This window comes from Mobula birostris, chromosome 26, assembly GCF_030028105.1.
Source record: "Mobula birostris isolate sMobBir1 chromosome 26, sMobBir1.hap1, whole genome shotgun sequence".
NCBI classification, from domain to species: Eukaryota; Metazoa; Chordata; class Chondrichthyes; order Myliobatiformes; family Myliobatidae; genus Mobula; species Mobula birostris.
The window spans coordinates 11,429,847-11,457,121 of NC_092395.1; the positions used below are offsets into that span (position 1 = coordinate 11,429,847).

Consider the following 27,275-nt stretch of genomic DNA (forward strand, 5'->3'; position numbering starts at 1 on the left):
TTTCTGTAGTGGGGGAGTCTGGGGCCAGAGGGTACAGCCTTAGAATAGAAGTATGTCCATTTAGAACAGAGGTGATGAGGAATTTCTTTAGCTAGAAGGTGGTGATTTTATGCTGTTGTAGAGGCCAAGTCCTTGGGTGTATTTAAAGCACAGGTTGATAGGTTCTTGATTAGTAAGGACATCAAAGGTTATGGGGAGAAAGCAGGAGAATGGGGTTGAGAGGGAAAATAAACCAAGAATAGCACTGGAAGTTCTGATTAAACAGATTGTAAAACCTAGACATAGTCGAGCCTGAGCAAGCAGGATAAACATCCTTCAGAATACTAATAGTTAAGCTACAACACCATAGTTATATTCCAAAGAAACCCTGCGCCGTACAAAGTTGAGTGACAGCAGAACCAGCTGTAGTTGCCTTCAAAGTACAGACAAACAGGTTTTCCCAAATGCGATCACACTGTAATAAAAGTGGCCAGCATAATACAGTGTTCTCCAGTCCATCAATTGCATCACCACCATCTGGCATTATGGAAATACGTTAGAGCAGAAATATCCACACAAGTTTTTTTTAAACGGAAAGACACAATCCTCTGTCATCAGATTTCTGAATGGACAATGGACCCATGAACAAGAACTCACAGCTTATTTTTGTTTATTAGATAACTCCTGTACCTAATAAAGTGGTCATTGAGTATATGTTCATGGTCTTCTGCTGCTGTGGCTCGTCCACTTCCAGGTTTGATGTGTTGTGCGATCAGACATACTCTTCTGCACATCTCTGTTGTAACACGTGGTCATTTGAATTACTTGAACCAGTCTGGTCATTCTCCTCTGACCCCTTTCATTAACAAGGTGTTTTTACCCACAGAATGCCACTCACTAGATGTTTTTCTTTCTTTATCGCACCATTCTCTGTAAGCTCTGGAGACTGTTGTGTGCGAAAACTGCAGGAGTTCAGAGATACTCAAACCACCCTCTCTGGCACCAACAATCACTTCACAGTCAAAGTCATTTAAAACACTTTTTTTCTCCTTTCTGATGTTTGGTCTGAACAACAACTCAACTACTTACTATCTCCTCTTTCAGTTAGTCCTGACTAAGGGTCTCGGCCTGAAACGTCGACTATACCTCTTCCTAGAGATGCTGCCTGGCCTGCTGCGTTCACCAGCAACTTTGATGTGTGTTGACTGAACCACTTGACTGTGTGTTCTTATGTTTTTATCCATGATATATATATATATATATATATATATATATATATATAGAGAGAGAGAGAGAGAGAGAGAGAGAGAGAGAGAGAGAGAGTGTGTGTGTGTGTGTGTGTGTGTGTGTGTGTGTGAGAGAGAGAGCGAGATCTCTTATTATAATTTATAGCTTATTGTATGTATCTCACAGTCCTGCTGCTGCAAAACAAAAAGTTTTTCAACATATATCACTGATAATAACCCCGATTCTGATTCTGAAAATAGCTAACCCAATACTAAACCATTGAGAAGCTCTTGACTCTTTGACAGGCAGCTGTGCTACACACAGAGTTGATGATAAGTATTGGTTATCAACTACTTCTAATTCAGTGATGTCACGTAAACCCATCATTTAGGAAGTGCATCTAAAATGTAGATTTCCATTAGACATAATGATAGAGCACATTTAGTAGCCAATTCATTTTACATTCTCCTCCTGGGATAGGACCAAGTGTCCCCATGGTCCATCAAATCATCTTGGTGAAGACAGATTGTTATTGCCATGAGCTAGGTTGTTATCGGAAACACTGAACAAACGAAAGAAGTGCACGGATGTAGGTTTTACATTTATCCCACCGTACTTCTTTCACTATGATTAATTGAAATAATCACCCAAACCATACACCAGCTCTAATTCAAATTAATTCTATCCATTCCAAAATCTTGCGATATAAATCTAAGGTATATCTTTCAGAGAATGGAAACTTCAATTCAGCTATAATTAAGGACAGCTAACAATTCTGTTTTACAGGCAACCGTCTGATAAGTATTTAGGTTTTTGAATGAAAAGTGGCTGGACCAGATCAATTAGGTTAATATTTTTCAAATCATTTATTTCTTTAATTTCTTGGAAGGATTTGCATTTTAAGAAAGAATACATTCAGAGGAGCTACAATGTGATTTCTGAGCTCTGTCCATCACCTTATTCATATCTTCAAGGAACTGATGGAATTTCTCTGACAGCATGCATTGTCTTGATGGGCAGAATGGTCTCATGTGGCTTAAGGAAACATGAATAACATTTCCTCTGGTGATGAAGATTTAAATTGGGAAGATCCTTGATGATTTGGAGAGTCATGGATTTTTTTGACCATAAAGGCTTTGACGGCCAACCTAGCCATGGGATACAAACAGAGATGACCTGCTTGTCCTAAGTTAACTAAAGTCAAAGTGCATTTATTAACGAAGTATGTATACAGAATACAACTGATTCAACCTCCTGCAACCACAAAACAAAGAAGCTACCTATTCAAAGATTTTTTTAAAACTACTTAATGGAGAAACTCAATTCAAACAAATCAACACCTTAACTTGAGTTGTTAATCAATCCATTTGGCGCTTTCAAGACCAATTCAGCAAAATATTTTGTGGCTGTTAAAATAATTATTCAATCTTCTCAGCTTCGGCGTCAAATTTGCCACTCACAGTGAGATGGCAATCTCAGTGAGAAAGGAAGTAACTTCCATTGATGTAGCACCCGAAAAATGCACCAAAATGCTTTTCAGGAACATAGCAAGTGCAGCCCCCTCACCGGGCTCGTATTGAAACTTAGCTGGCCCTGCTTCAGCAGTGAGAAAGCCACCTTTCATAAACAATAGGCGTCTAAGGTCGGTGTGATTTGGTGTTCAACCAAACAAGACCGCCGTGATGTTCCGATGAAAGAAACCTCGATTTGAGCAAACACTGCATAAATACTGCCCATGCACAATTGTCAGTCGGCAAGAAATAACAAATCGTATACTGCATAAAACTATAAACGAAGTATGTTTACAAATGTCAGCTTTATCGAACAGTCACTAGGAAAAAGGGAAAACAATAAAAAGAGCCCAATCGTTGGAGCTCATCTTGAAGTTGTCGTTTTACTCACGCACTGGACCCATGGTCTGTGTGAAAGCACACACCACATTCCGAACCTCGCTGAACATCAATCTCAGACAAGCAGGCTCTTTCTCTCAGCAGTATTGGCCCTTCCCCCTTGGAGCCATTCATCTGCACAAGGCACCTTTGCAACAGGATGCTTCCCCCAGCACCCTCAGCCATCTTTCCTCCTGCCCTCTCCACAGCCCCGGACCAAAGAAACCACAAAGTCCACCAGTGTTGGTCCCAAATCTCTAGAAGTGATTAAACACATTGATGAAGGTAGAGCAGTAGATGTAGTATATATGGATTTCAGCAAGGCATTTGATAAGGTACCCCATGCAAGGCTTATTGAGAAAGTAAGGAGGCATGCAATCCAAGTAAGTACATGTTCGGCACAGCATTGTGGGCCGAAGGGCCTGTATTATGCTGTAGGTTTTCTATGTTTCTAAGTGCTAGTCCAGCTTTCTCTAGAACCTTCTCCCAATTCCACCGTCCTGATTGGCTAACACAATATTCCTAAGTTGAACATCATCGCCCCTTATCTTTAGCCGAAAACCCAAACATGCTATCAGCAGGACACACTGCTTTTACAAGCTACTGAATGAAATACCTTACAGCATTAGCAGTAAAAATCTTAACCAGGGAATTACAAAGGTAAAAGGTATTAAAGAATGTAAAGGTTCACAGACAGGACAAGAACTCAATATACACTCTGTGGCTACTAACCCCATACCGAATGTAGTGGCCACTGGGTGCATGTTGGTGGTCTTCTGCTGCTGTAGCCCATCCACTTCAAGGTTCAATCTGTTGTGTATTCAGAGATGTTCTTCTGCACCCCACTGTTATAACGCATGGCTACATGAATTGCTGTCACCTTCCTATCAGCCTGAACCAGTCTGGTCATTCCCCTCTGACCTCCCTCATTATCAAGATGTTTCGCTCACAGAACTGCCACTTACTGGATGTTTTTTTTTGCTTTTTCACACCATTTTCTGTAAACTCTAGAGACTGTAGTGGGTGAAAATCCCAGGAGATCAGCAGTTTCTGAGATACTCAAACCACCCCATATGACACCAACAATTGTTCCATAATCAAAGTCACTTGTAGATCACATTTCATCCTGATTCTCATATTTGGCCTGAATGACAATTGAATCTCTTGACCATGTCTACATGCTTTTATGCACTGAGTTGGTGCCAAATGATTGGCTGATGAGATACTCATATTAATGAGCAGCTCTATCGTTGTACTAATAAAGTGGCCAATGAATGTGTATCTATTTCCTAATGGTGAACATATATATGCTAATTACCATTAAATCCATATCCATGAAATTTCTCTTGTTATTTACATCATTCCAGCTTAGCTCTGTTACTGAATCACTGAAGATTTAATTCAGATAAGTGCAAGATTTTGAATTTTGGGAAGACATATGAAGGTAGGACTTTCCCAGTAAATGGTATTGCAGAATGTTGTAGAACAGAGGAACCATGGAGTACAAGAGCATGGTTCTCTGACAATGCCGTCACCGATGGGCAGGATAGAGAAGGCAACTTCTGGCATGCTGGCTTTCTTCAGTCAGGACACGGTGTGTATATACGTTAATTTTTAGATTATGAGGACACGCAGTCCCCTTTTATTGTCATTTAGTAATGCAAGCATTAAGAAATGATACATTTTTTCAGAACGGTATCACAGAAACACATGACAAACCGACTTAAAAACTAACAAAAACTACATAATTATAACATATAGTTACAACAGTGCAAACAATACCATAATTTGATAAGAACAGACCATGGGCACGGTAATAGTCTCAAAGTCTCTCGAAAGTCCCATCATCTCACGCAGCCGGTAAACCTCCAGTGCCGCCAACTTGCCAATACAGCATCCTGGAAGCATCCAACCACAGTCCGACTCCGAGTCCGTCCAAAAACTCCGAGCCCGTCCGAAAACTCCGAGCCTCTGACCACCTCTCCGACACCGAGCACTGAGCACCATCTCTGCCGAGCACTTCGACCCCGGCCCCGGCAACAGGCAATAGGCAAAGCCGAGGATTTGGGGCTTTCCCCTCTGGAGATTCTCGATCGCACAGTAGCAGCGGCAGTAAAGCAGGCATATCAGAAGTTACTCCAGGTGTTCCTCCACGCTTCTCACGGCTGTCTCCATCAAATCCAGATTGTGCACGGCCCTCCTAGTTACATATAATCGATATCTTTCGGATCGGCCGCGTGCGCTGCGTCGTGCCGCCATCTTCTCCTCCCTCTGCATTTGGAATATTGAGTTCAATTTTGGACACACCACTATACAAAGACACCATTAAACTGGAAAGAGTACAGAGGAGACTTATGAGGATGTGGCCACGACTTGATGGATGGAGTTATGGAAAGAGGTTGAACAGGCTGGGACATGCTTTCATTAGATGGAATGATGGGGGATTTTATAGAGGTGTATAAAATCACAAGTGGTGTAGACAGAATGAACGTACACAGCTTTTTCACCCAGGATTGTAGCATCGAGAACTAATGCAGAGGTTTAAGATAAGAGGGGAGAAAATGAATAGCAATCTGAGGGGCAACGTCTTCACCCAGAGGGTGGTCAGTATATGGAGTGAGCTGCCACAGGAAGTGGTTGAGGCAGATACCTCAACAATGTGTAAAAAGCTACTTGGGCAACTGCATGGATAAAATTCAAGTTCACAGTAAATTTATTAACCAAGTATGCATATGTAACCATATACGCCACTGAAGCCTGTAAGGAGGTTGTATGTTCTCCCCCGTGACCGTGTGTGTTTCCACCGGTGCTCTGGTTTCTTCCCACAGTCCAAAGATGTACCGGTTGGTAGATTAATTGATCATTATAAATTGTTCTGTGATTTGGCTAGGATTAAATTGGGGGATTGCTGGACGATGTGGTTCGAAAGACCAGAAGGGCCTATTCCACGCTGTATCTCAATAAATAATTAAAAATAGGCTGAATGGCCTAATTCTGCTCCTGTGTTGTTGTGTATTTAATACTTCAGTAATACATGAGTAATGCTGCAGATATATTGTTTGATTAAATATCCTTTGTTATTTAGACAAGTCATTGCAGGTTACATGTAAAAGTAAGTGAATGGCATACGTCATTATGCCACACTAAAGTAAGAACAAGGTAGACAAAACGTGTCCCCGGGCTCCTTTGTTTTTCTTTTGATTAGTTTTTGGAATCTATAAGACATATGTTTTATAATCTTATGGGATTCATTTTCTTGCAGGCATTCACAGAACAAAAAAATAATATAACAGAATGAAAATCTACACACAAACAATAACAGGCAAACTGCACAAATACAGTAAATGAATAAATAAGTAACAAGAATAAATAAATACTACTGAAAACATGAATTGCAGAGTTCAGAGATACATGGGTCAAACATTGGCAAATGGGACCTGCTTAGATGAGAATTTTCATTAGACTGGACTAATTGGACCGCTGGAGCCTGTTTCTGTGCTGTACAGCCTGACCATCGTGAGGGCCAAGCCCTCCCTATAGACTTCAGCATGTAATCTAAACCAGCGTTCTGAACACCCAATGCTGAAGGAGGGCAGTTGTTATTCGGATGGATGCAACAGATTCTATTTCACTCTTTGAAGAGCAGAGAGTGACCACTTGTACCCTCTCCAATGTTACTCCCTCATTCAAATAACAGCAGTAGCAGCTCCTGCCATGTGCTTACAGTTTGTGGAAACATGCTCTGTGTTTACCTTTCCAGGTTTATCGACCAGTTCATAACTGACTGCAGTGCAATGTACTCCACGACTTGAACTACTTTTGGGGTGACCAGAAGCAATAATATTTCTCTATCTCCTGAGTTATGACACAATATGGTCTACAGTGCTCTCCTCACAGAAAGTCACACGTCCACATCTATCAGCACGCTGCTTGTATTCAGATTCATTTATTTATCACATGTACATTGAAACACGTCATTTACGTTCATAGAACAGAATAGAATCGAACTTTATTGTCATTGCTCAAGATAATGAGATCGTGATGCTACTCCAGAATGTGCAAAGTAGATACTTAAACTTTTTAATTCCCATATTTACATGCAACATGGGGCTTTAATAGTCAATAACCAACACAACCTAAAGATTTTATTTTACTCAGAGATACAGTGTGGAATAGGCCTTTCCAGCCAGTCAAGCCACACCACCCAGCAACCCCTAATAACCCCCAATTTAACACTAACCTAATCATGGGACAGTGTGGGCACGTGGCCAAGTGGTTAAGGCATTGGACTAGCTACCTGAAGGTCGTGAGTTTGAGCCCCAGCCAAGGCAGCGTGTTGTGTCCTTGAGCAAGGCACTTAATCTCACATTGCTCTGCGACGACACCGGTGCCAAGCTGTATGGGTCCTAATGCCCTTCCCTTGGACAACATCGGTGTCGTGGAGAGGGGAGACTTGCAGCATGGGCAACTGCTGGTCTTCCATACAACCTTGCCCAGGCCTGCGCCCTGGAGAGTGAAGACTTTCCAGACGTAGATCCGTGGTCTCGCAAGACTAACGGATGCCTTAAAATCATGGGACAAAGATCAATTAACCTACTAACCGGTACATCTTTGGACTGTGGGAGGAAACTGGAGCACAGAGAGGATGCGCAGGCTCATTATAGGGGGCACCAGGATTAAACTCTGTACACCAGCACCCTGAGTTTCAATAGCATCGCGCTGACCGCTACATTACTGTGGCTGCCAAGACGTGCTGGAGGCGGCCTGCAAGTGTCGTCATGCATTCCAGCACCAACATAGCTTGTCCATAATACCCACTGACCAACAACAGCAAAACTAATGCTGAATTATGGACAGCTCGGTGTAGCGGACTTGCTTTCACCTGGAAGCAGACTTCTTCTGCAAAGATTCATTTGGATTCCTACTGCCAGTCTACAGGTCCTTCTACTGACAGTGCAAGGAGACTGCACCACAACTGTTGGTTCAGGTTATAAGCTCAGTACAGTGCTCCACCCCAACACGACCCAATTTGAACAATTCTGTAAAAGAAGAATCACTACAATATCACTACATAAGAACGGGCACCATGGTACTGTAGAGGTTAGCACAACATTATCACAGCTCGGGACATCGAAGTTTGGAGTTCAATCCCGGCATCCCCTATAAGGAGTCTGTATGTCCTCGCCATGGAATTCATGGATTTTCTGCAGGTGTTCTGGTTTCCTCCCACAGTCCAAAGATGTACCAGTTAACAGATCATAGTGTTGACGCGTGGCCAAGTGGTTAAGGCATCGGTCTAGTGATCTGAAAGTCGCTAGATCGAGCCTCAGCTGAGGCAGCGTGTTGTGTCCTTGAGCAAGGCACTTAACCACACATTGCTCTGTGACAACACCGGTGCCAAGCTGTATGGGTCCTAATGCCCTTCCCTTGGTTAACATCGGTGGCGTGGAGAGGGGAGACTTGCAGCATGGGCAACTGCCGGTCTTCCAAACAACCTTGCCCAGGCCTGCGCCCTGGAAAGGCGCAAATCCATGGTCTCATGAGACTAACGGATGCCTATTTAATAGATTATTGTAAACTGCCCTGTGATTAGGACAGGGTTAAATTGGGGTTTGTTGGGCAGTATGGCTTGGAGGGCCTACTTTACTTTACTTTTATTTTACCTTATTGTCGCCAAACAATTGATACTAGAGCGTACAATCATCACAGCGATATTTAGCGCTTCATGCTATCTCAAAATAATAAATAATTTTTCATTTAATTCTGGGCTGGCAAGGGTGAGTTGGGCTGAAGGGCCTGTTTCCATGCTTTTTTACCCAATGACTCTAACTTTGCCTCAATTACAAAGAATATAAACAAGGCCATTGCCTCCGAAAAGTCCAGATAGCTTGCAATCAGAATATTATTTTCTACAAGTGGAAAGACTTTGCCTGAAATCCCGTGAGTAGTAATAATGCGATCACACAAATCAAGTATGATGTTCTCCCAAGGCGTCATTCCCTTACTGGAGAAGGCCTGTACATGACTTTGTTTAACATGGAGAGGGTGATGCACAGGCAGCCACCACATGGTCCATGAGAGATCGCGGTCAGGATCCAGCGGCACGGAAGGCAAAACGACTGGGGTTCCTTCACTGCTGTAGCCTTCCTCCACCCTCACTGTCGTGGTGATGTGCCATCATCTTCTGCCAGCTCCACTGTTGAGGTGTTGGTTAGGTCGCTGTTTGCCTGGAACCTCCCCCCTCGATCTTCCCGCCATGGGTGACCCTACGAGGAGCTAGGCTCCAGATGGCATCACTCTTGGGATCTCAAGCCTCTCTACCACAACAAAATGGCAATCCTCAGAGAAGCCCACAAGTAGACCGGTAGGTGATACACGTTCAATATCACACACCAATACTAATTAGGTATGTGCATCATAATCTCATCTGCAGAACTTCCTAAAGACACAATCATTAAGAAAATATACAACTGAAGTCCTACAACTTCAATAAGTAAATGGAATCTCACTGAGACATTCAAAGCATGCCTTACCTTGAATATCTCCGATCAGTTTCACAGCATCTCCTGCAGATAATCAGGATGCCGGAGAGAAGGACTAAGGTCCCACCGATGAAGACAGAGACCAGAACAAGCAGCAGGACATAACCATCCTGGACACTCGGATCTTTGGGAATAGCCTGCCGGAAAACAAAGTAAAGTAATAAAAATGTAAACCTCTAGCATTTGCATAGAATGACTCATGATTTTTAACGGTAAGAACTGACCTCAGGATGGAAAAGGTATACAACCCAATTACAGATTTGAACATTGCGGAATTAGATCTAGGGCCAGTGAGAAATAATGCTGTCCATTTTAGTTTTACCAGAGATGGAGAGTGAAATCAAACCATATATCCCTTGACAAAATCGAAACAGTTTACTCAAAGTTCAAGGAACTCCATTTGCCCCATTATATGATGAACCGAGACGGAGGCTGTGTCCTGCTCCAGCTGCTCCAGAATCCAGGTCTATGAACTCAATTCCGTTCAGAATGCTATTGCTTGCTTTCATTGCTTGCACGATATTGTGTTTTCTTTTCCTCTTTCTCTACGCATTGTACGTTGGTGTTCTCTTTAAATTCGGTTCTTTCAGGTTTGTTGCTTTGTGGCTGCCTGTAAGCAGTAGAATCTCAAGGTTGTATAATTTATGCACACTTTGATAATACCTGTCCTTTGAATCCTTTGAACTCAACAGGTCAGGCAGCTTCTATTGAGAGGAATGAACATTCAGTGTTTCGGGCTTAGACCCTACATGACGTTCTGCCGGTTCTCGGCCTGAAATGTCATCAATTCATTCCTCTCCATAGATGTGGCCTAACTTGCTGAGTTCCTCCAGCATTTTGTGCATGTTGCTCTGGATTTCCACTATCTGTAGAACCTCTAGCGTTTACTTAATGTTCAATGTTGCTTTTTGATCAAAATGAAGTTTCATTTATTTAATCCTTAGAATTTAGCCATATATCAAATGGTAAACACATCAAAAAGTTCAGATGAATTGAATTAAAAAAGAGGCATGTAGATTACTAGTGACATAATGATCAGAGACCAAGTTATGTAAGAACAAGATCCTAATTTAACCAGTTTTTGTTTATTGTTGTATTGAAAATGTAATTAATTTAATTTTAAACAACTCAACCTTTTCTGCTGCTCTGTAAAGTGTATCCTGGAGAACTGGTGGGAGAAAATATCCCACTACAGGACCATTGCATCTTTCTTCGCATACCAAGGGAATTACTATATAATCATATCATGATAGTTAATTACCACAATAGTTCATTACGGTTTCCTGTGATATTATAATGGACACATACTAAAATATTTTATGAAATTGCGTTAGAATATTAATTTCACTACCATGGTAGGTAGAAATATTTCAGGCAAATATTCTCATTTATTTTTTAGTTGACACCTGGGTTGGCACGCACAAGAAGGGCCGAAGAGCCTGTTTCCATGCTGTTTTACTCAGTGACTATTTTTAACAAAGGCAACTTAAAGGAAGCTTGCCTCAAGAACCAAGGTACCAGTAAAGACAACTGACAAAAGCAATGTTGCGTACAAGATCATCTGTGCAGACTACAACAAGAACTACGTCGGCCAGGCAGGACGTAAACTCTCAGCTCTTTTACGGGAACTCAAACTGGCAGTACAGAGGTATGATCCACCGTCACTGATCTGAGTATGCAAAGGCCAAAGAGGACTCCACTTTAACTGGGATACCACGGAGGTTCTGGCGCAGGCAAACACAAGGCAGGCACAAGAACTTTCAGAAGCGCAATTCCCTTCTGATAACTCCATAAACAAACATATCAAATAGACACTATCTCTGAACCCCAAAGGGCCAAGGAAATGCAAGCCAATAAAAGTCAAAGGTCAACTGAAGAGTGAGCCAATCAGGATCAAGGCAAGTGAACAGGGGCCTACATAAACATGAGCTCTCCCAGAGAAAAACATTGAGCACGGAGGACATCACCTTGACTGGTGACGAAACGTCTGCAAGCTAATTGCCAAGCTCGGCAAACACCACAGCATCAAATGCCTCAACCTGAGCTATCAATATTCACCACCATCCCAAATCCCACTTTAGCACAGAAATAATGGCACTTTAATTAATTTCGATAATTGACACCAATTAAATGTGTCTTCAATTATTCTTAAATTTTGGTTTAGTCACCTTTTAATAATTCAATTGAACTGTTTATAAATGCCTCTAATTGTCAGAGACATTTAGAATCAGTTGAGAGGGTCTTTGAGAGCATAAACTCTCTGAAGGTTGGTGCAGAGGGGGAGCCTTAAGTTCCACTACCTGTGGCTCAGGCATCACTTGCGAGCAATTTTATTTCACAGGGTCTATCCGTAGCAGGGACCTGAGTTCAGTTAGGCAAGCAAAGTGAAAATAGCTGCAGGGATTTCAAAGGGAAGCCAATGAGCTGGGCCTAGAATAACCCAGCCTGTTAAAAACAACAGAATCCCAAACTAAATTTACCTGTTTTCCTTATGGATGAGATTTACTAAAATCAGTTAATTATTTTACAAAGAGAACAGGGCATAGTTACAAAATGCAAGAGATCAGAGCAGAATCAGATTCATTATCACTGAAATTTGTTGTTTTGTGACAGCAGTACATTGCAAAGATAAAATAAACTACAAAATAAATAAATACTGTAATAAAGGCAACAATGGCGTAGTGTCCATGAGTAAATGGGCCGTTCAGAAATTATGTGCAGAGGGAAAAAAGCAGCTTCTGCATCATTGAATGTGGGTCTTCAGACTCCTGTACCTCCTCCACCATAACAATAATGAGAAGAGATCATGTCCCACATAGTGACGGTCCTTAATAATGGTTGGGTTGTGTTGTTCTCCGATTTTGGCAATTTACTTGTAAGCGTTTTGTCACCATGCAAGGAAACATCGTCGGTGCACTGTTGATTGTGGTGCGTCCTCCCAATGCTTGGCCTTTATATACTTTCCAATCAGGTATTTGGAGGTACAGAAGCCTGAAGGCACTGTGGTAAACCATATATATATATGTTGTAACTGGGTTACCTGTCTGGACACGCCCCTCTGCTGACTGCTCCTGTGGCTCCTCCCACAGACCCCTGAATAAAGGCGATTGCGCCATTGCCCCTCCTCCTCTCAGTCCAGGGGCAGATACTCAGCATGATGGAGGTCACATTTTACTGCTAATAAAAGCCTTTCAGTATTTACTCTACTTCCAGTCTTTTGGAGTTATTGATAGTGCATCAGGCACACACTCAATGATTCAGGAAAAGCTATCTTCCCCACTGTCATCTGATTTCTGAATGGACATTGAACCCATGAACACTACCTCAATATTTTTTTTTATTCCTATCTATCAATATCAGGGATATTTAGAAACCGTTTCAAAGCTTCAAAGTCTGTAACATAATGCTCAGTTCTGCTCTCAGATCTGCCTCTTGTCAAAGGTGGTCAGGAAGCTCTGCTAATAGAGCGGAACCATACAACCAGCTGATATTTACTGACTTATGTGGCCTCATTAATTCTCACCACTGGATACTCGGTTGCGAGCGTCAGCAAGAATGAGAGTCTGTATCCAAGCCCAGTTAAATGCGGGCAGGTGGGGCTTGGTGATGGGATTCAGCATCTTATTGTTTAGGTTGGAATGGTCAATCCATTTAAGGGTTTTCACCTCCCCAGCAGGCGGGTGAGTAAAAGAGGTTACTCTTTACCATTCATAAAGTTGATTGTTAATTAAAAATCTTAAGTGGTAAATCGCCCAATATTTTAAACCATAATTCTGTCAAAGAAAGGAAATGTTATTTGTACCCCTTGATGCATTTTAAAATGTATCGTCACGGGCTTCTTTCACTTATACACATAAACTTCAGCACCAGCTGACTACGTATCACGTCAATGCACTCTGGCCAAAACTAAACACTACAACTGGTGATTAGCTATTCTTCAAGGAGACTCAACTCTCCAAGCACTTGACAAGTTAAATCTCTTCTGTTATTGATTGTGTGATGGAAGAAAAGGCAATCAAGCAGAGGCATCTATTCAGAAGGATGTCTCCTCATTCATGTCCGTACTCTGCTGTCAGTTCCTTTTGGAGGTAAAACTCTTAAGACTCTTCCTACAGGTGTTCAACTGACTTGCCTACTTACCTTTAGTATTCTGAAGTAACTCTGGGTTCCCTATATGACTGCATTGTGAAGTCCTAAACAAATCCTACAGATGTACTTTGGACAGTGTTCTGACTGGTTGCATCTCAGCCTGGTGTGCAGCCTCAAATGCACAGGATCGCAAGCCAGTTTCGTCCTGTGCACAACCTCTCTCACTATTGGGGAAACCTTCAAGAGGCAGTAGCTCAGTAAGTGAGCCTGACCATCCAGGACATGCCCTCTTTGTGTTACGACAATCAGGGAGGAGGTACAGGAGCCTGAAGACCCACACTCATTGTTTTAAGAACAACCTCTTGCCCTGCACCATCAGATTTCTGAACAGTCCATGAACACAAACTTGTTATTCCTCGTTTGCAACATTTATTTAGTAGCTCATAGTAATTTTTTTGTCTTGCACTCTACTGCTGTCACAAAACAACCAATTTCACAACATATGTCAGTGCCAAAAACCCTGATTCCGATTGTTTGATTCAAGGACTCCCATATTCTGACACTGAAAGCTTTTTTCAAACAATCCAGAGAACAGTCAGCGTCTCGACATTATACTTCGAGAGGCAGTCATCTTAAAGCAACAATTACCCTTCTACAATCAACACAACATGTTCTACTCTTGGTATTGTTCCTACAGATGGTGAATCGACAATAAAGACAAATGGAGGCAGTAGATTTATTAGAAATTTGCAGCTTGGGTTCTGACGTTAATATTTTCATTACTGCAAAACTTACTCACATATATTTTTAAAAAACTCGAAGTAGCCATGACCATAAGACAATAAGACATAGGAACAGAATAAGGCCATTTGGCCCATCAAGTTCATTCCACCATTCAATCATGACTGAACGTTTTTTAAATCCTCTCCTCAGCCCCACTCCTCAGCCTTTTCCCCATCAACTTTCATGCTGTGGCCAATCAAGAACCTATCAATCTCTCCCTTAATTACCCAACAACCTCACCTCCACTGCTGCCTGTGGTAACAAATTCCACAAATTCACCACCCTCTGGCTTACGGAATTTCCCTGCATTTCTGTTTTAAATGGATAACCCTTTATTTTGAGGCTGTGCCCTCTTGTCCTAGACTCCTCACCATGGGAAACATCCTTTCCACATCTCCTCTGTCTAGGCCTTTCAACATTTGAAAGGTTTCAATGAGATCCTCCCTCATCCCTCTAAATTCAAGCAATTACAGGCCCAGAGCCATCAAACGTTCCTCATATGATAACCCTTTCATTCCCAGAATCATCCTCGTCAACCTCCTCTGAACCCTCTTCAGTGCCAGCACATCTTTTCTCAGAGAAGGAGCCCAAAACTGTTCTCAATACTCAAGGTGAGGCCTCACCGGTGCCTTATAAACCCTTAGCATCACATCCCTGCTCTTATATTCTAGACCTCTTGAAACAAATGCTAACATCACCATCAACTCAGCCTTTAGGGTGTTCTGCACAAGGACTCCCAAGTCCCCTTACATCTCAGATGTTTGGATTATCTCCCTGTTTATAAAATAGTCTGTACATTTATTTCTTCTACCAAAGCGCATGACCATGCATCTTCCAACATTATATTTCATTTGCCACTTTCCTGCCCATTCTCCTAATCTATCTAAGTCCTTCTGCAGCCTTCTTGTTTCTTCAACACTATCAGCCCCACCACCAATCTTCATATCATCTGAAAACTTGGCAACAAAGGCATCTATTCCATCATCTAAAATCATTGATATACAGCATTGAAAGAGGCAGTCACAACAACGATCCCTGTGGAACACCACTCGTCACTGGCAGCCAACCAGTAAAAGATCCTGGCTGTTGGCTCACAAATAGAGAAAACTTGGAGACGGTGTGTGATGGAGGATAGGCAGGTGATAGAGAAGGGATGCGTTCAGACCAACGGTTTGAGATGTGTCTATTTTAACACAAGGAGTATTGTGAACAAAGCGGATGAGTTTAGAGAGTGGATCAGTACTTGGAGCTATGATGTGGTGGCCATTACAGATTCTTGGATGGCTCAGGGACAGGAAAGGTTACTTCAAGTGCTGGGTTTTAGATGTTTCAGAAAGGACAGGGAGGGAGGCAAAAGAGGTGGGGGCATGGCACTGTTGAGCAGAGATAGTGTCACGGCTGCAGAAAAGGTGGACATCATGGAGGGATTGTCTATGGAGTCTCTGTGGGTGGAGGTTAGGAACAGGAAGGGGTCAATAACTCTACTGGGTGTTTTTTAATAGGCCACCCAATAGTAACAGGGATATCGAGGAGTAGATAGGGAAACAAATCCTGGAAAGGTGTAATAATAACAGCGTTGTCGTGGTGGGAGATTTTAATTTCCCAAATATCGATTGGCATCTCCCTAGAGCAAGGGGTTTAGATGGGGTGGAGGTTGTTAGGTGTGTTCAGGAAGGTTTCTTGACACAATATGTAGATAAGCCTACAAGAGGAGAGACTGTACTTGATTTGGTATTGGGAAATGAACCTGGTCAGGTGTTAGATCTCTCAGTGGGAGAGCACTTTGGAGATAGTGGTCATAATTCTATCTCCCTTACAATAGCATTGGAGAGAGATAGGAACAGACAAGTTAGAAAAGCGTTTAATTGGAATAAGGGGAATTATGAGGCTATCATGCAAAACTGGGCTGAGAAGTGGCAGATGGAGTTCAACCCAGATAAGTGTGAAGTGGTTCACCTTGGTAGGTCAAATATGATGGCAGAATGGTAACAGTAAGACTGTTGGCAGTGTGGAGGATCAAAGGGGTCTTGGGATCCGAGTCCATAGGACACTCAAAGCAGCTGTGCAGGTTGACTCTGTGGTTAAGAAGGCATACGGTGTATTGACCTTCATCAATTGTGGAATTGAATTCAGCAGCCAAGAGGTAATGTTGCAGCTATATAGGACCCTGGTCAGACCCCACTTGGAGTACTGTGCTCAGTTCTGGTCGCCTCACTACGGGAAGGATGTGGAAACCATAGAAAGGGTGCAGAGGAGATTTACAAGGATGTTGCCTGGATTGGGGAGCATGCCTTATGAGAATAGGTTGAGTGAACTCGGACTTTACTCCTTGGAGCGACGGAGGATGAGAAGTGACCTGATAGAGGTGTACAAGATAACGAGAGGCATTGATCGTGTGGATAGTCAGAGGCTTTTTTCCCAGGGCTGAAATGGCTGCCACAAGAGGGCACAGGTTTAAGGTGCTTGGGAGTAGGTACAGAGGAGATGTCGGGGGTAAGTTCTTGTTATGCAAAGAGTGGTGAGTGAGTGAAATGGGCTGCCGGCAACGGTGGTGGAGGCGGATACGATAGAGTTTTTTAAGAGACTTTTGGATAGGTACATGGAGCTTTATATATATATTTACTGTATATACTGTAATTACTCTTTAAAAATAGAGGGCTGTGGGTAACCTTAGTAATTTCTGTGGTAGGGACATTTTCAACACAACTTTGTGGGCTGAAGGGCCTGTATTGTGCTGTAGTTTTTCTATGTTTCTATCCTTTTCTTCCCACTCACTGCCTCCTACCAATCAGCCAATGCTCTAACGATGCGAGTAACTTTCCTGTAATACCATGGGTTTTTTAACTTGATAAGCAACCTCACACATGGCACCTTGTCAAAAGCTTTCAGAAATCCAAAAATACAACATCTATTGCATCCCCTTTATCTAACCTACTTGTAATCTCCTCAAAGAATTCCAACAGGTTGTTCAGGCAAGAGATTTTCCCTTAAAAAAAACTATGCTGGCTTTGTCCTATCTTGACATCCAGACATATCTTGCATTCAGAAATAAACCATTTTGTCTTGCGGAATGCTAAGCGCCCCATTGACTTCCTGTACAAATCTTTATACTAAACATGAGAAAGTCTCCAAAGCAACAAACACAAAATGCTGGCGGAACTCAGCAGGTTAGACAACATCCATGGAAATGAATGAACAGTCAATACTTCAGGTCAATACCCTCTTTCAGACAGAAAAGGAAGGGGGGAGACAAGAGTAAAAAGGTGGGCAGTTGGAATGGAGGCTAGCTAGAAGGTGATAGATGAAGTCAGGTGGGTGGGAAAGGTAAAGGGCTGGAGAAGAAGGAATCTGATTGGAGAGGGGAGTGGACCATTGGAGAAAGGGAAGGGCGAGGAGAGCCAGGGGAGGTGATAGATAAGTGAAAAGAGGTAAAAGGCTGGAGTGGGGAATAGAAGAAGGGATGGGGAGGAAAAAATGTTTACCGGAAGGAGAAATCAATATTCATGCCATCAGGTGGGGGGCTACCGAGACGAAATATAAAGTGTTGCGCCTCCACCCTGAGGGTGGTCTCATCTTGGGACAAGATGAAACGGGAATGGGAATCGGAATTAAAATGTTTGGCCACCGGGAAGTTCCACTTTTGGCAGATAGAGCGGAGGTGCTCGACGAAGCAGTCCCCAGATTTACGAGGGGTCTCACTACTGGAGAACTGGACACATCTAGAGCACCAAAATCTTTATACTGTCTACATTAGGTGACTGTCTTAAACTAATGGCCTGTCAGTTGCTTGTTTTGTTTGGAAAGTTGCCTCAAGGAAAGCGATGATGAACTGGCACAGTTTTATCACCAGCCAGAATAATGAAAGCAGTTCAATAAACATAAATTCCAACATCCTGGATATCATCTACAGACAGTAGCCACTTTATTAGGTATACCTGTCCACATGCTCGTTAATCAGAATCAGAATTAATATCAGGGCCATATGTCATGAAATTTGTTGTTATGTGGCACTGTTGTAAAAACAGAATTACAGTAAATATATATATAATAGTTAAATTAAATAAGTAGTGCAAAAATAGAAATTAAAAAGTACTGAGGTAGTGTTCATGGGTTTAATGTCCATTCAGAAATCCGATGGCAGAGGGGAAAAAGTTGTCCCTGAATCGTTGAATGTGTGTCTTCAGGCTCCTGCACCTCCTATCTGATGGTAGTAGTGAGAAAAGAGCATGTCCTGGGTGGTGGGGGCCCTTAACGATGGACACTACCTTCTTGAGTCACCGTTCCTTGAAGAGGTCTTGGATGCTACAGAGGCTGGTGCCCATGACAGAGCTGACTAATTTTATAACTCTCTGCAGCTTACTTCATTTTATGCAGTAGCCACTTCACTCCCCCATACCAGGCGCTGATGCAGCTAGTTAGAATGCTCTCCACTGTACATCTGTAGAAACTTGTGACTTTTTTGGGTAACATACTAAATTTCCTCAAATTCCTATACAAATATCTCAGCAACTCAATGTATAACAGCATGCAGACACGGTCAAGAGGTGCAGTTGTTGTTCAGACCAAACATCAGAATGGGGATGAAATGTGATCTAAGTGACTTTAACTGTGGAATGATTGTTGGTGCCAGACAGGGTGGTTTGAGTATCTCAGAAACATTCTCTCAGGTGATGTTATGTCTTAGTTTGGAAAAAATTAGAAGTCGAACTTTTGATCCTAGATTTGACTTCGAGAAAAGGTGGGGTTCTTTTGCCAGTTATTATCATTTGACTTGAGTTAATAAAGATGGTCCTTTTCTGATCCTTGGGTATATGGATTTGGTTGGCGGTTTGATGTCTTTTTTTATGGAAGCTAGTATGGCGTCTAGCTCCGGGTTTGTGCTCCAAATGGGTCTTTTTTTTTTTTAAAGTTATTAGGGTTTTTTTTCTGTTTTATTTAGTAGGGGTTCTTTTTTTTCTTTCTTTCTTTTTTCCATAAAAAAAAGCTTTAACACTTTGTTTTTTTATTATTATTGATATACTCTTCAGCCTGGTTGATAGTTTAACTCTTATTCTACATATTTTGATGTATTTTTCTCTGTTATTGATTTTCAATAATAATTAATAAAAAGATTTAAAAAGAAAAGAAAGATCTCAGAAACTATTGATCTCCTGTGATTTTCAGGCAATTTACAGAGAATGGTGTGAAAAACAAAATAAAACATCCAGTGAGTGGCAGATCAGTGGACAAAAAAATGTCTTTTTAATGAGAGAGGTCAGAGGAGAATGGCCAGACTAGTTCAAGGTAAAGGTCGATGGGAGTAGAGAGTTTAAATGATTCGGCATGGACTATATGGGCCAAAGGGCCTGTTTCTGTGCTGCACTTTTCTATGACTCTAAGCTGACAGGAAGGTGACAGTAACTCAGATAACTGCATTACAACAGTGGTGTGCAGAAGAGCATCTCTGAACAAACAACATGTCAAACCTTGAAGCTGGTGGGCTACAGCAGCAAAAGTCCATACCGGGTTCCAGTCCTGTGGCCGCTTTATTAGGTACTGTACCTACTACTGTACTGTACACTACCAAAGTGACTAGAGTAGCCGTAAACCTTTAACTGTGTGTAGCTATTGCTAAATAAAATAAAACTAATCTAATTCGTTATCTGATCTTTGTCTTGAATTCTGTAGTGCACTTTACAACATATGGGTAAGCATATAGACAGGCAAGGTTTAGAGCAGGAGTTCCTAACCTGGGGTCCACAAACTTCTAGGTTAAAGGCAAGGGTCCATGGCATTAAAAAAATTTGGGAACTCCTGGTTAAGAGGAATATGGGACAAATGTAAGCAAATGGGGAACACAGGTCAGCGTAAATGAGTTGGGCCAAATGGCCTGTTTCTGTACTGTATTACTCAATACCCAAGAGTTTTAGAAGCAAAGGAGAAAAAAAAAACACTGCAATTGCAGGGGTATAATAGCAAAGTGGTTGTGTTCTGAAATCCAAAGGTGTGGTATTATAATGTTGAAGATCAAAGATCCAAGTACATTTATCATCAAACTATGTATGCAGTATACAACCCTGAGATTTCTCTCCCCGACAGACAGCCACAAAACAAAGAAAACCATGGAAACCGTTTAAAGAAAAGCATCAGCCCCACCTCTCCCCACCTCCACAAGCAAAAAAAACAAATCAGGGAAATGGCACCAAAAAAATCGTGCAAAAAACACACAATACAAAACTCAAGATTGAAAGAGGCCAGGCATATTTGGTTCAGCTCAGTGTTCATTAATGCATGTTCACAACTAACTACAGTAGTTTGAGAATTTGTATTTAGATTTTTTTTCAAAAGTCTGGGATTAAAATGTTGCTAATTAACTGCAAAAGTAGCCATGAAGCTAACAAGTTGCTTAGCTTATGGAATAAAACATTTTACGCCTACTAAATCCAGCTGATGGGTTACTTGAATGCAAGTGTCCATTAAAGAGGAAGACTGTGTCTCGGTAATACACTGTATTCTGTACTTGGCACAATAATCCACAAACCAAGTCAATTAACTTTCAGGTGAAAGCTTCAACGTTCAAAGTAAACAGGAGGACCCGTAGTCACTTCCAATAACAAACCCAGAATGAGTTTTTGAGATTGTCAACACAGAAGTAATAAATAATTTCCTCTATTTCCTGAGGAGACTGAGGTCCTTTAACATCTGCCGGACGATGCTGAGGATGTTCCACGAGTCTGTGGTGGCTGGTGCTATCATGTTTGCTGTTGTGTGCTGGGGCAGCAGGCTGAGGGTGGCAGACACCAACAGAATCAACAAACTCATTCGTAAGGCCAGTGATGTTGTGGGGATGGAACTGGACTCTCTGACAGTGGTGTCTGAAAAGAGGATGCTGTCTAAGTTGCATGCCATCTTGGTCAATGTCTCCCATCCACTACATAATGTACTGGGTGGGCACAGGAGTACATTCAGCCAGAGGCTCATTCCACCGAGATGCAACACAGAGCGTCATAGGAAGTCATTCCTGCCTGTGGCCATCAAACTTTACAACTCCTCCCTTGGAGGGTCAGACACCCTGAGTCAATAGGCTGGTCCTGGACTTATTTCATAATTTACTGGCATAATTTACATATTACTATTTAACTATTTATGGTTCTATACTATTTATTATTTATGGAGCAACTGTAACGAAAACCAATTTCCCCCAGGATCAATAAAGTATGACTATGACTATGACTAATGGTTTGGACATCCCATAATAGAAGTGATGTTATAGATACCATATATCCACTTGGATGACACCAGGAAACAGTGTAACCAGTAAAAACGTTAGTTACTGGGACAATTTCTATGCATTTAAAAGGAGATTAAATAAATTTTATTTAAAATCACACGGACTTTTATTAGGGTGCATAGTCAAGAATCATTATCAAGGTTAAGAGGCCAATATTGAGTGGACAGGCAGACTTTTTCCCAAAACAGAAGTGGCTAACATAAGGGAGCATAATTTTAAGGTGATTGTTTATAGGAGTGACGTTGGAGGGACATTTTTGTATACACAGAGAAGTGAGGTCGAGGCATATTCAAGGCAAAGTCAGGCCAGGCGGATCGGAGCGAAGGAGAGGCAGATCAGGGCCCGTCCACCTAAATTGAGAGCTAGGTTTGATCAATTGAAGTGCTGGGCCGATTCGGAAAGGTCGGGTATGGCCCAAAACGTGGTGGTGAGGTCCAGGCCCAGAGCGTATCAAAGTGACCGGGGCCCCGAGTCCTAGAGCAAGGAATGACCCAACATTCAGATGATTTAAACACTGGGCCCAATGTATTGAAAAGGCTGAATGTTGGGACCAGAGGCGAGCGTCGGGCCAGTTCTGGTCGCTGATCCATGATGTTTACTCCACCCTTTACTGCACTGTGGCTGAGGCCCGGCTCCGAGCTTCGTGTCTGTGAGATTTCTTTTATTTTAAATGCTATGTGCTTACTTTTATTGTCTGCACAGTTTCTTTCTCTCTCTCTCTCACACTCCCTCCCTCCCCCCAGTGGGTGTTTGTCGGTCTCCTTTATTTATGGGTTCTTCTGGGTTTCTTGTTTTGTGGCTACCAGTAAGGAGATGACTCACAAGATTGCACAGGGTATACACATTTCAATAATAAATGTATTTTGAACTTCGAGTGGCAAGTGTGTGGAATGCCCTGCCAGGGTTGGTAGGAAAGGCAGATACGTTTGGGGCTTTTAAGATGAGAAAATTTTACAGAGAAAATTTACAAGGGTGTTGCCAGGTCTGGAGTTCCTGAGTTATATGGAAAGATTGATTAGTTTAGGACTTTATTCCTTAGAATGTAGAAAATTGAGAGGAGATTTAACAGAGATACACAAAATTATGAGGAGTATAGATAGGGTAAATGCAAGCAGGCTTTTTCCCCTGAGGTTGGGTGGGACTACAACTGCAGGTCATGGGTTAAGGGTGAAAGGTGAAAAGTATAAAACAAACATGGGAGGAAACTTCTTCACTCAGAGGGTCTTGAGAGTGTGGAATAAGCTGACAGCACAAGTGGTGAATATGAGCTCAATTGCAATGTTTAAGGGAAGTTTGGATAGGTACATGGGTGGTAGGGGTATGGAGGGCTATGGCTCCGGTGCAGGTAGATGAGAGTAGGCACCTAAAATATTTTTGGCATGGACTAGATGGGCTGAATAGCCTTTTCCTGTGCTGTACTTTTCTATGACTCCATGACATAAAAACAGAGGGATATGTAGGAGGGAAGGGTGAGATTGATAAGAAGGCAAGTTAAAAGATCAGCACAATGACGTGGGCCAAAGGACCTACACTGTGCAGTATCGATCTATGTTATATTAAGGAGCCAGTGACAAGGAGAATCCTATTAAAGTTTTAACTGAAAAGAAGTGAAAACAAAAGAAGGGGCAAACTATCTTTACACAGAGAGCAGAGGGTGCTCGGTCATGAAAACCTGTTCACATTTTATGAGGACAGTAAATAAATATTTGAAGCTAAGGGAATATCAGACTATCAATAAAAGCCAGTTAGTGGGACTAACTTTGTATTGTTCTGCAAAGATACAGTGTCACGATAACTTAAGTGGCCTCCTTCTATGCTAAGTTTGCGTGTCTGAAAGAGTCGGATCATAATAGAAACTACATGTCTAAAAAACTGATAGTGGACAGTGTTCCTTCTGTTGGTGCTGAAAGGTAACGGAGAGAAGGCAGGAGAATGGGACTGAGAGGGAAATGGATCAGCCATGATGAAATGATGGAGCAGACTCCATGGGCTGAATGGTTCATTGGTTCCATGCAATGAAAATCTAACCGTAGCAAGATCAGCCCTCTCTCTTTTTTTGGCAATCAATGAAAACACACTTTGCTACCCCATAATTCACAAAAGAAATTTCAGTACCTTATGTGAAAAACTTTTGGAAAACTAATATCAAAGACCCTTAATGCAAGCATTTTAAGATTTCAAATCCAGATACAGCCTTACATAAATGGTATTGCAGACAGTGACACTGGTTGACAGGCATGAACACCAGTAATAAAAGTTTTACCTTGTTTCGTGGCTGCCTGCGGGAGGACGCATCTCAGAGTTGTATTCTATATTAGTTTAGATTAGATTAGATTCAACTTTATTTGTCATTGTGCCGAGTACAGGTACAAAGCCAATGAAATGCAGTTAGCATCTGACCAGAAATGCAAAGAATAGTGTTATTTACAAAATAACTGCGAATAAAAAGTAAGTGCTACAGCACACAAATATAAAAGTACTGAGACAGTACAATATGGGTGCAATACCGCTTCGCGCTGTGATGTGAGGTTCAGCAGGGTCACAGCCTCACGGAAGAAGCTTTTCCTGTGCTTGCTGGTGCGGGAGCGGAGGCTCCTGTAGCACCTACCAGATGGGAGGAGAGTAAAAAGTCCATGGTTAGGGTGAGATGCATACTTGATAATGCTTTTCGCCCTGCCCAGGCAGCGTTTATGGTAGATGTTCTCAATGGTGGGCAATTGGGTGCCGATAATCCGCTGGGCAGTTTTCACCACATGCTGTAGTGCTTTGCAGTCCAGTACGGGACAATTGCTATACCACACTGAGATGCAGTTGGTGAGTATGCTCTCAATGGTACAGCGGTAAAAGTCCGTCAGTATCCTGGGACAGAGGTGAGCTTTCTTCATGTTCCGCAGGAAATAAAGGCGCTGTTGTGCCTTTTTGATCAGGATGGAGGAGTTCAGGGACCAGCAGAGTTCCTCGGAAATGTGGACACCAAGAAATTTGAAGCTTGATACACGCTCCACTACAGCTCCGTTGATGTAGATGGGGACATGAGTGTGGCTCCTAGCATGCCTGAAGTCCACAATGATCTCCTTGGTCTTCTGGGTGTTAAGGGCCAGGTTGTTGTTGGCACACCACGCGGCCAGGTGCTGGACCTTGTCCCTATAGGCCGTCTCGTCATCTCCTCTGATCAGGCCAACCATCGTGGTGTCATCTGCGAACTTGATTATGGAGTTAGAACCATGTACAGGGACGCAGTCATAGGTGAAAAGGGAGTACGGAAGAGGGCTCAGCACACAGCCTTGAGGCACGCCGGTGTTCAGGGTGACGGTGGAGGAGGAGAGGTTGTCTAACTTAACTGATTGGGTCTGTTAGTCAGAAAGCCCAAGGTCCAATTGCAGAGGGATGAGCTGATACCAAGCTGACGAAGTTTGGCGATCAGCTTGGAGGGGATCACAGGTATTGATTGCCGAACTAAAGTCAATGTACAGCATTCTGACGTAAGAGTTGGGGCTGTCCAGGTGGGTCAGGGCAGAGTGAAGTGCCGTGGAGATGGCGTCCTCTGTTGACCTGTTAGTGCGATAGGCAAATTGATGGGGGTCCTGGGTAGTGGGCAGACAGGATTTCAGATGTGATTGAACCAGTCTCTCAAAGCACTTTGCAATGATGGGGGTGAGTGCAACTGGACGGAAGCCATTCAGGCCCGTGGCAGTGGAATGCTTCAGCACTGGCACGATGGTGGTGATCTTGAAACTTGTGGGGACAACTGCCTGGGCCAGGGACAGATTAAAAATGTCCGTGAAGACCCCGGCCAACTGCCCTGCACAGACTCTGAGCACATGGCCAGGTATTCCATCTGGACCAGCTGCCTTCCGTACATTCACCCTGCTCAGGGTGGCGCAAACATCGGAGGTGGAAAGTGAGAGAGGCAGTTCACCAGGTGGGAGATCCGCTTTGAGGGTGACCTCCTTGTTCTCTTGGTCAAAGCCAGCGTAGAGGTAATTGAGCTCATCGGGGAGGGAAGCAGAGCTGGAAGGGGGCACAATACTAGGTGGTTGAAGTCTGTAATGACCTGTATGCCATGCCACATGCGCCAGGGGTCCGCGGAGTTGAAATGCTCCTTGATTCTCTGTTTGTATGTGTGTTTAGCCTGAAAGATTCCCCTCCTCAGGTTGGCCCTGGCTGAGCTGTAAGCCTCCCAGTCTCCAGACCTGAAGGCTGAATCTCTGGCTTTGAGCAGGAGGCGAACTTCTCTGTTCATCCATGGTTTCTGATTGGAGAAAACTTTTATTTGTTTTTGTGATGTCTCTCTATCTACACACTTGTTGATGTGCTCAAGGACAGAGTTGGTATATAAATCAATGTTAATCTGATTACCAATTTATCAACATTGTTGATAAATGTACTTTGAATCTTTGAAATCCATCCTGCAAAGTTGCACAGAAAATCATTCTGGGCTAACTCTTTGGTGCTTAACTCATACAGACTGATCTTGAAGGGAAATTATTCTGATGCAGCTGTAACCCTTAATTAGTCTTTGTCTCTTCACTTCTGTTCAGATTCAGATTTACTTATCACATGTACATCAAAACATACTTTTTTTTTATTAATTGTCTTTTTTTGTATTTGCACATTGGTTGTTTAAGAATATTTGTAGTTTTTCATTGATCCTATTGTATTACTTTGTTCTGCTGTGAATGCCTGCAAGAAAATGAACCTCAGGGTAGTACATGGTGACATGTGCATACCTTGATAATAAATCTACATTGAAATTTGAACATACAGTCATTTGCATTAACAACCAACAAACCCAAGGATAAAGCAACACACACAAAATGCTGAAGGATCTCAGCGGGTCAGGCAGCATCTAAGGAAATGAATAAACCGTCAATGTTATGGGCCGAGACCCTTCTTCAGGACTGCTGAACCTAAGGACATGCTGGGAACAGCCCGCAAGTGATGCCACATATTCCAGCACAAACATAGCGTGCCCACAATGTTCACAACCAAAGCAGCAGCACGAAAAACTGTTGTGTATGTAATACTTGAGTAGTATTGTAAATATGGTGTTTGATTAAGCATTCTTTGTTGTTTACATGATTCATTATGCATTATTGTGTAAAAGTATGTGAATGGCACACAACATTACACCGCCACATCATAAGTGGTTGCCTCACTACATAAAAACGGAAATAAAGTACACACATTTATCCCTGGGCTCCTGTGTCTTATGTTTGTTAGTTCGTGGAGTTACAAATCATAACAACAACACAACAGCTCCTTTCCCACTCTCCCAGTGACCCCTGCCCTCGTAACGCCTTCAGAACTTTCCCTTTGGACACTGGTTCCCATTCCTCATGCAATTTGCGCTCATCGCCTCAACTTGAATCATTACCCTCAGATGCGAGTAGTGAGAGGGAGGCAGTCACTGGATCATCAGAAACAGCGAGGAACATCACACATACACAGGATGGCCAGAGCCTGCAGCCTCAGCCCGCTCCATCATGGGCACAT

The 27,275-nt window shown here is 42.6% G+C and overlaps 1 protein-coding gene across 5 annotated transcripts in view; it reads right to left on the reverse strand.

Annotated features, from left to right (window-relative positions):
- Positions 1 to 27,275, reverse strand: part of cbarpb (CACN subunit beta associated regulatory protein b) — a 291,577-nt gene that overhangs the window by 186,639 nt on the left and 77,663 nt on the right. For all 5 annotated transcript variants that reach the window (XM_072244154.1, XM_072244152.1, XM_072244153.1 and 2 more), the window contains one exon: positions 9,629 to 9,774. In XM_072244154.1, coding sequence (XP_072100255.1) covers positions 9,629 to 9,774 — 146 coding nt within the window. The remainder of the gene's footprint in view (positions 1 to 9,628; positions 9,775 to 27,275) is intronic.